Source organism: Jatropha curcas, chromosome 8, assembly GCF_041381405.1.
Source record: "Jatropha curcas cultivar XTBG-Jc1 chromosome 8, XTBG_Jcur_1.0, whole genome shotgun sequence".
NCBI lineage: Eukaryota > Viridiplantae > Streptophyta > Magnoliopsida > Malpighiales > Euphorbiaceae > Jatropha > Jatropha curcas.
Genome location: NC_143158.1, coordinates 11,867,544 through 11,877,578, shown reverse-complemented (window position 1 = coordinate 11,877,578; position 10,035 = coordinate 11,867,544). Strand labels below are relative to the sequence as shown.

General features: G+C 34.2%; 1 protein-coding gene across 1 annotated transcript; it reads left to right on the top strand.

Annotated features, from left to right (window-relative positions):
* Positions 1 to 285: 285 nt before the first annotated feature.
* On the top strand, positions 286 to 5,433 carry LOC105643860 (cuscuta receptor 1). Its single transcript, XM_037638652.2, is given in 9 exon segments — positions 286 to 702; positions 782 to 1,105; positions 1,984 to 2,112; positions 2,209 to 2,283; positions 2,362 to 2,517; positions 2,594 to 2,734; positions 3,307 to 3,378; positions 3,381 to 3,455; positions 3,546 to 5,433. Coding segments are annotated over 9 exon segments (3,168 nt in total). The 5' UTR covers positions 286 to 338; the 3' UTR covers positions 5,378 to 5,433.
* Positions 5,434 to 10,035: the final 4,602 nt, after the last annotated feature.

The following is a 10,035-nucleotide window of genomic DNA, read 5'->3' as shown; positions in this document are numbered from 1 at the left end:
TAATTTTTTAAATATAGCTTTAAAGTTTTTTTTTTAAATTTAGAGTTATTTATTTTAAGATTTAATTAAGAGTAATAAAGGTATATTTGTTGAGTGTAATAAAAAATTGTAAAGATTACCCTTTTTTAAAAACAAAAACAAAATTATAATTTGGAATTAGTGAAAAAAGAAAGTAAAGTAAGATTATTTTTATTGGGACACAGTAAGCTTATACTTGTTCTATTAGAATGCATGCCATCCTATAAAAGATAAAAAATATGTAGTTTGAACAAGAGGTACGATGGTCCACTCATTTCCTATAAAATGGTAGTGATGATGAAGTGGTTGTACACTGAAAAATGGGTATGATTTTGAAGAAGCTGTGGATATCAATTATGATGGTTTTGTTATTGGAAGGAAAGTGGTGGTGTAATGGTTGCTTGGAGGATGACAAAATTGCTTTGTTAAACCTCAAAGCTTACTTTAATCATCCTAACGGCAATGCTTACTTTATGCAGTCTTGGTATAACGATAATTTAAATTGTTGTCAATGGATAGGTGTTGGATGTGATTCCATTACCGGCAGAGTAACCTCACTCAATGCTTATAGGGATGAGGAATTTGGAGATTGGTATCTCAATGCCTCTTTCTTTCTTCCCTTCAAAGAATTGAAATATCTCTACTTGCCTGCAAATAACATTTTGGGCTGTGTTGAAAATGAAGGTTCGTATATCATAGATCTCTTGCATAGTTTTAGTTTAATTTATCTGATAAATTTCAATTTATAGAATTTTCTTTTCAGGTTTTGAAAGATTATCAAGCCTTTCCAATTTGGAGTCTCTGGATTTAAGTGACAATAAATTCAACAAGAGCATCTTGCCTTCTCTAAGTGGTTTTTCATCTTTAAAATATTTATATTTATACTACAATAGAATCAAAGGAACAATTAATATTCAAAGTGAGTTCAATTTCCTCCTTAATTTCTCTTCTCTTTTATCTCTTTCAAGTAAAACCTATATTAATTAAGATCATTACAAAGGGGCAGAATTGAGTAATTTAACAAGCTTGGAGAAGTTGGATTTATCTCGAAATGAAATTGAAGGTTTCGAATTCTCTCATGGTATGAATTTATCTTTATTATGTTTTCTTTCTTTTATTAAAATTAATTGAAGAAATACAACAAGTATTAAGCAATTTCTAATTTTCTAGGATTGGATATATATAACTATTGGATATCAGCGCAGTGATAAACTCCAAAGATTGATTAATAATTTATAATACCAAAAATAATAACGGGAAAGGCAACCAAAATAATACTAACACAAAATACCAAATAATATTGTATTAATAAGAAGCAAACTTTCAAAAAGCTTAAGGAAGGAATTACTTACTTGCTTCTTGGGCTTGGTTTTTGCTTGGTGTATACAAATGATATATAAATACAACTTAAAACATTTTATTAAAATTATCTCATGGTATGAATTTCAAGGTAATTCATATTGGATATATATAACTGAGTAGTATTCACATAAACAATACCTTACTCTCATATCTCAAGAGATTTCCATCTCTCATATTGGTCTAATATATATAAAATTCATTTTGGAAATGATATATAAAAATTTTAAGATTATTCACTAATCAATTGAGTTTAGCGCATATCACGCGTAATCTCTACAATTTTAATAAATTATATTTGAAATGGAGAGGAGATGACTACCTAATAGATTTTTTATATAGTTAATTATTTTTGTTTAATTTAAGTAGCTGGGCACTTTGTATATATGCGCAAACTGTTAAAAATCTCACGTCGACTAAATATCATATTCATTAAAGGCATATAAGACTGGTAAGCTAACTTATTAATTGGTTAATACTAACCTTTTAGATTAATTGGCCTAAGCCAAATATTCCTCTATTCTACATTTTCATCTCATGGGTTTTAACCTCTTACCCAATTTATCTATTTCTTTTCAATTGGTAATACAAACAATTCAAGTTTACCCAATCTGCAATATCTTGATCTGAGTTACAATCGCATTAACAACTTACTCTCATCACCCAATGGATTTCCTTCTTTGAAACATTTGGATCTAAGTTATAATTTTCTGAAAGGGATATTTCACATGAAAGGTCAGTCAATTATGGTTTTCATTTATTTTGTTCAGATAAAACAATATGATTGAACTTTTACCGTGATCTAATTAGTTGTCGTTTTGAATTGTCCAGAATTGGATGGTCTGAGTAACTTAGAGGAGCTAGATTTGAGCGGAAATCAAATAATTAAGTTTGAAGCTAAGGAAGGTACCAAAGTAACTTAAATTTAAACTTGATTAATTAAATCAAATCAAGGATCATATATTGTCTTTTCTCATTTTGCAGACACAAGAGGTCTAAGCAAGTTAAGCAAACTAACTCTGGATAACATCGCCACAAATGGAAGAAGCTCTTCACTGCTACAATCATTGGGAGCATTTCCATATCTAAAGATTCTCTCTTTACAAGCAAATGATTTCAAAGGAAAAATATTTGCTCAAGGTAAATTGCCTAAAATTTTTGTAATTGCATTTGATTCTGAGTCTTAAATAAAACATTTGTTGTTGTTTTCAAACAGAGTCGCATAATATGAACAGCTTGGAAGAATTGAGACTCGACTTTTCATCGTTGAGTGAAATCTCCCTTCAAAGTCTTGGAGCGCTGCCTTCTCTTAAATTTTTATCTCTGTGTGTTCTCGAAAACACCCTATCAGCTCAAGGTAATTCATTATTAATTAACCTCTTTAGGTTTTGATAATTGTGTGAATTACTTGGTGTGTTATAATATATTACATTAGTCATTTCTTTTAATAAATGAATTCAATGCTTCTTACATTTTATATTTGTCAGACAATATTCGTTGTCCTTCCATTATAATGTGTACCTTTTGTATTGATTAATTAACTAATAACTCATAAAAATATCTAATAAATATATTTTTTGTTTAAAAATTATAATTAGTTGGTATTCTTCATATCCTCTTCTTTATTTTTTTTTGACCTTATAATTGAAAATTTAACAAATTATCAAAAAGATTTTATAATTGGAAATTCATAAAATATCCAGATTATTAAAATCTTTTTTGAAGATAGAGATCTTTAACATGTATAGAGTTAAAATAGAAGGACTATAAATTAATTTTTGAAAAGCGGATTAGCGTATTTCACTGTAATAGTAATTCAAACCTTAATAATTAGCATCAAATATGGCAATTCTACCCACATTACTATTAGTGTCTTATTTTAATCTTGTTTACAATTTTAAAAATTTCATATTACTGTTATTATTGTAGGATTGCCAAATTTCAAGAGCCTAGAAATTTTACACATGAATTATTCCTCTAGTAGCAACGACATCCTGGAAGTGATGCAAAAATGACCTCTCTTAAGGCTTTATCATTATGGAAGTGTAGACTCAATGGCACTATACCAGTGGCTTCAGGTGAGATTTGGTCATCCCTCTCTCTCTCTCCCTATTCTTATTCTTCTCTGCATCACACAATTAAAGTTTTTAATTATAAATAAATTGCAGGCATATGCGAGTTGAAACATCTCCAATTTTCAGATATGAGCTATAATGATCTCAAAGGTACATTGCCTTGGTGCTTGGCAAATATGACATCCCTTCAAAGTTCAGATGTTTCTGGCAATCATTTTACTGGAAAAATCTTCCCCCTTGGTGGATTGACATCCATTCAATCTTTAAGTCTTTCAAACAATCACTTCGAAATCCCAATTTCACTTGGTCCATTCTTTAACCATACAAAACTCAAGTACTTTTATGGTGAGGATAATATGCTTTATTCAGAAATAAAAGTATATGATTCGATTCCAAAATTTCAATTAGAGAGTCTTATGTTATCTAGTCTGGGATATGGTGGAGTCTTTCCCAAATTCCTCTACTATCAGCATAACTTAAAAGAAGTTGATCTCTCACATAATAAACTGGAGGAAAGCTTTCAAATTTGGTTGTTAAAGAACAATACAAAACTATAAAAACTTTATTTAGCCAATAATTCTCTTTCAGGACATTTTCAATTGCCTGTTCATTCTCATATGAGCTTATTAGAGTTAGATATCTCTAATAATGATTTCAGTGATAGCATTCCCAATTCATTTAGCAATGTCAGCTTCTTGAAATATTTACAATTGGATGGAAATCAATTCACGGGAAATATCCTTAACAGCTTATCCAATTGTTCCTTCTTGGAAGTGTCAGATATCAGTGATAATCATCTCTCAGGTGTTATACCAGAGTGGATGGGCAACATGCCTTCTCTTGCAATTTTGGACCTTTCAAGAAATGACATCTCTGGATATCTATCATCAAACTTCAACCCTCCACAATTATTACATGTTTACTTATCTGAAAATAGAATACAAGGAACAATCTCCAAGGCATTCTACAATTGCTTTGAATTGGAAGTATTAGATCTTAGAAATAATTTATTGAACGGAACCATTCCAAAATGGATTGGCGAGAGACTTTCTCTTTTAAGCTATGTTTCCTTGAGTTATAACAATTTTGAAGGTCAAATTCCAAACCAGCTTTGCAATTTGGACTTTTTACAGTTAATTGATTTGTCTAACAATAATCTTTCTGGTCATATCCTTCCTTGTCTAAAGTTGAGTGGGTAACATTTAGGTACATCAGAAATATTTAGCCGAAAATCTGTAGAACGTCAGCCGAATCCTCTAGAATTTACAACAAAGTGGATGACATATTCTTTCCAACGAAGCATTCTTCTCTTCTTTTCTGGAATAGATCTTTCCGTCAACAAATTGATAGGAGAAATTCCTCCTGAAATTGGAAATTTTGAGGAGATCAAAGTGTTGAACCTTTCTCACAATAATCTAATAGGACAAGTTCCATCAACATTTGGCAATCTCAATCAAATTGAGAGTTTGGATATTTCTTACAACAATTTGAATTGGAAAATCCCTCTTCAGATCACTCAACTACATTCTTTAGAAGTTTTCAGTGTAGCATTTAACAATCTATCTGGAAAGACACCTGATAGAGTTGCTCAATTTGCCACATTTGATAAGAGTAGCTACGAGGGAAATCCTTATCTTTGTGGACTTCCATTACCAAATACTTGCAATGCAACATTATCACCACCATTGATGCCTGGAGTTTCAACATATGAAAAACAAGAGGAGAATGGCTTCATAGACATGAATATTTTCTTTATTAGCTTTTCAGTAGCGTACTTGATGGTACTATTGTCAATAGCTGCAGTTTTGTGTATAAACCCTCAATGGCGACAAGCATGGTTTTGGTTCGTTGAGGTATGCATTACAAATTGTCAATATTTTCTAGAAGATAATGTTTATGTTCTATTCAAGTTCAAACTTCCATAGTCACTTTTAACATCTTTGTGGTTTTAAGATGATGATATGGTACATGTAATTACTTTATTGAATATGTATCTCTCTTAATTTTTCATAATGTTCTGTTATTTATTTGTGTTTTTTCTCCCCATCTCTTCTCAATATTGCATGTCCCCATATCTCTACTAAGATTTTTTTTTATTATTATCGTAATTTCGTAAAACCAAATAGTAGATTTGTGGATTAGAAAAAAAATATTTGTTGGGTTCATTTTTTGTGAAAGCAATATTAATTATTATTGCCATTAAAATATTATTTACTTTTAACCATGTTGATGCGTGATTTTTATGCCCCCACCTGGCCCGGTGATGACATGAGGACAAGGGACAAGGTATCACGATAAACCAGAAGTGTTTGAACCAGAAATTGAATCAAACCGCCCAAAGGGGTCTGACCCGTGTTAGGGCTGCGTCACGCAGCTAGTACCTACGTGACGGCACTATTAGCTGCGTCACGCAGCTCTAACAGGGCTGACACCTCTGGCGCGCGCCCGTGCAACGGCCTGCACTGTTTGTATGGATACGCGGCAATTGTATGAAAAGTAAGTCGCGTCACGCAGGTTTACGGGTGCATCACGCAGCTTCTACCCGCGTGACGCGACTGCCCTGTTGCCCTAGCCATATAAATACAACAGTTTACAGCGAAAACGGGACTTTTTGCATTTTTTCTCTCATTTTTTCTCTAAAAACCCTAAAGCTCTAAACTAAGTTTTTGATAAAAAACGACTAGGTTTTCTTCCCCAAGAATTCAAGTGAGTAAACTTGAGGAAGATCAAACCATTAGATATTTTATTTTTTTTGGAAACCAAAAGAAAAAAAAGACATAGAGAACAAAAGAGAGAAAAGATAAAAGAAAAACGTTTGCTCGATAACCACGCTTCTGGAATCGTGATACCACATCTCTGAACTAACTTCAGTGCATGCAATCCTCAAATCTGAGGGCTAGGTAACGATCCTAACTTCTCTTTTTCATTTATAACATTCTATATCTTAAAAATCTCATTTTTCTAGTATTTGGTTAGTCTGGTATTGGTTAAACGCCATTTTTGCCCATTTTTGAGTATTTTTGGGTTGTGTTAAACCACTGTTAACAAAAAAGAAACGTAAAAAAGGTAGTTTGAAAGGTAGTTGCGAACCAGAGCAGTCGCATCACGCAGCTACTACCTGCGTGACGCGGCTGTTGATGTCCAAAAGTCTTTGATTCGGACTGGACCACCTGTGTGACGCAGCTATTTGTATACCCAGTATACTTTTATTTTCATATTCACATTTAATGTGATATTTTAAATAAATAATCAATAAAGCTGAGAATTTTAATAAGTCACGAATAGTTCCGTCACGCAGCTAGGGGTTCCGTCACGCGACTTTTCTTCATAGAACAGCTGCGTGACGCAACTGTTCATATTTCCAGTAATATAATAAAAGTTCCGTCACGCGACTGTTCTTCATAGAACACCCGCGTGACGCGACTGTTCTAAAGTTCCAGAATGAATAAGGAGAGTTCCGTCACGCGACTGTTCTTCATAGAACACCCGCGTGCTGCGACTGTCCTAAAATTCCAGAATAGTTTCCTTATTTCGTTTTAATTTCATGTTACTAAGTAGATTTTAGTCCTAACTCAGAAAATAATCAATTATGGGCAAACTTAGTTTTAATCAAACTGGATCAATTAATTATTAATGATTATGAGATTTTTTTTAGGATTTATTTCTTTTTGTTTATTATTAATTATATTATCAAATTCGATTTGTGGCCCGCCTTTAACCATAAGGCAAGAGTGGGTCTTTTATTTTATTTGATATGTATTATGGAAGGATGATGGATGATATGATTTATTTGTGATGAATGCAATGAATGGACCTAATTGGGGCGATTAATTAATTTTCCACATAGGAGCTCGGTCCGATTTAATCAGGTTTGGGTTTAAATAATTGGCTTTTCTAAAATAAAATCAAATTAGAAATCGTAGGTTAAAGAGGCCGATTTTCCGGGCGTCGGCTTCTAACGGGCCGACGTACCTAATTTCCTTACTTAGAATCTCATTGGTTCTTTTGACCAGTTTTTCAAAATAAGAGGCCTTAAATAATATGGATTAAAATGGAGTCATTTTTATAAAATTAAAAATGGAAACGGTCCCATTGCCGAAATAATGGGTGGCGACTAAGAATGATTTATAAGACCGATCTGTCGACATTCGCATCCAAAAAGGTTTTTTGTCACCGCCTTTTTCAAATAAATATTTAAATACTCAAGCAAAAAAGTTTGATTTTCTCCAGGGGGAAAACAGTTTGGCGACTTCACTGGGGATTTTTGCACCCATTAATCCTCGGTTATTTTTAATAATTTAATGGTTGCAATTAGGAATTGACTCTAAAAGCCTATTATTTCTAAATAAAAATTGATTAGAAAAAGCCGATGGAAAATTATTAATCGTCCGTATGTGTTTAATTACTTCCTTTTTCCTTCTAGGATTTTTGCATTCATTCGCATTCCTTGCTTCTCATCTCATTCTACCCATATCACCCTTCGGTACTAATGTTAAGTTTGACGGTGGATCTAGCCTAGACCATGCGATTTAGGTGCATCCATCTGAGAATTAACATTACTACCAACCGCAAGCCTAGTACCTTAAAAGTGCGTCAAAAGGAGTAGGCCCAACAAAGCCTGAATCCTGTTTGCGGAACCCAGACTTTGTTCAGCCTAATGAGACCGAAGCCCATGCACATAGTTCAAAACCTTAGTTACTTCCTCTAAGGTGCACCCGATTCTATTTGCTGTTGTAATGCCGCATTCATTTCCGAGAGCTTATATCGTCAATCTCAAAACCCCCTGTTGGTTGTCGAGATTAGACCTATTCCTAGGAAACAGATGTCGGAATTTATACCAATGGAATTCGTGTGTGGGAGGAATAAGGTTGGAAGGCATGCATTTCCCAACTCCCGTTCCCCTGTTTGCTATAAACTGTACATATGTTGTGACATTCATGCACCATGTAACACTTTCTTTTTCAGCCATGCATTAATAAGAGCTAATGTTCGGTATGGACATTTGACCTTGATTTTGAGACCGGATCTCAAATTCGTTATGAATAATATAATGCAATTACTTATAGTGAACTAATACCCAAAAGAAAAGGGAGTTATAAGGGGGTTGCAATTCCTTTGTATTTCAACATTTCTCGCATTATCTGAAAATAAGTGAGAGATCATAAAATTTTGTAACAAAATAAAAGAAAATCCTGCTTGGGACCATATGTTCCAAGGCAAAAAGTAAGGATACAAAAAATAATAATAAACAACAAAAGTAAAATCCCACTCGGAAATTCTTTCATTCCGAGGCAAAAATTAGGGGTTTGAGAGAAAATAGTTGATCATAAATCCAAAAGGAACGATTGACGATAGATAATGCTTGAAATATTCAAATACAAAATAAGTTATTGATGTGTTATTCATACCGAATTTTTGATCCGGTCGTCGAAACCGAGATCTTATTTCCATACTGGCTTTAGCGCATTAGAAATGCATTTCTCATCCTATGTGCTTTCATTTTTGCATGCATACATGCAGGACCCCCTTTAACTCAGGAATTTTTTGTCAGAATTGATCCTTCCCGGGAAACTACTTCGAGAGTTTGGAATCGACATCCTAGTCAGCGTCTAGTCAGAACATCCCCAATCCCCGAATTTGCTCCGGTTAGCTCCGTGAATCAGTCCAGTTCATCAGATTCAGAGCCCGATTCAGATTCAGTAGAAATGGCGGATAACACAGAAAATGAGACCGGATTTTCTGAGGCTCAGATAAGAACTATTGCTCAGATTGTGGCTGCGGCTCCTGCTTAAGACAGGGCTCAAAACCAGAATACTCCCCCTTCGGGTAGCCAACCTGTGGCTGAAGAAAGGCCAATCCCGGAACCTGTGTCAGGTAATCAAGCTTCTGTGGGAAACACTGTCCCAGTCGAAAATGATGTGCTCAAGCAACTCGCCGATCTGAAGGAAAGATTCGACAAAATGGCGACAGTAAAGGAGAAAGACCCGGCCACCAATTTTCACATAATTGAGTATGTTTTGCACCCGACCAGTTCGGCCTCATTCAAGACCTTCAAGCATTCTATATTTGAAGGAGATAATGATCCTCATTCTCACTTGTCTGAATTTCTCCGAGTATCCCAAATGAACCGATACAACGAGGAAGATGTTTTGCGAGCATTCCCACAAACACTACACAAGGACTATAAGAGATGGTATGACGGTTTAGACGAGGAGGTTCAGAAGAATTGGATCAAACTGCAGACAACTTTTCTCAAACATTTCAAGATTGAAGAGAGTGATGAGTTCAGTCTGCGTGATCTGGAGAGTTTAAGACAAGGGAAGGATGAAAGCTTTTTCGATTACTACAGGAGGTGGAGAACTAAGTTGTATAGAGTTCAGACAAGGCCAAAAGACAAAGAGTTGATCCGTATCTTTAGTAGGAGCTTGTTGCCCTTCTTCAAGGAAAGGATGTTGACTCAGCCTCTCGGTTTAAAGTGCTGGTTTAAACATCGAGGAATTGTACAAGGAAGAAAAGAAGAAGAACAGAGGGTTTGGTAACTACCGGACTTCTTATGGTGACAGAGGTGCCGGAAGCAGTAATC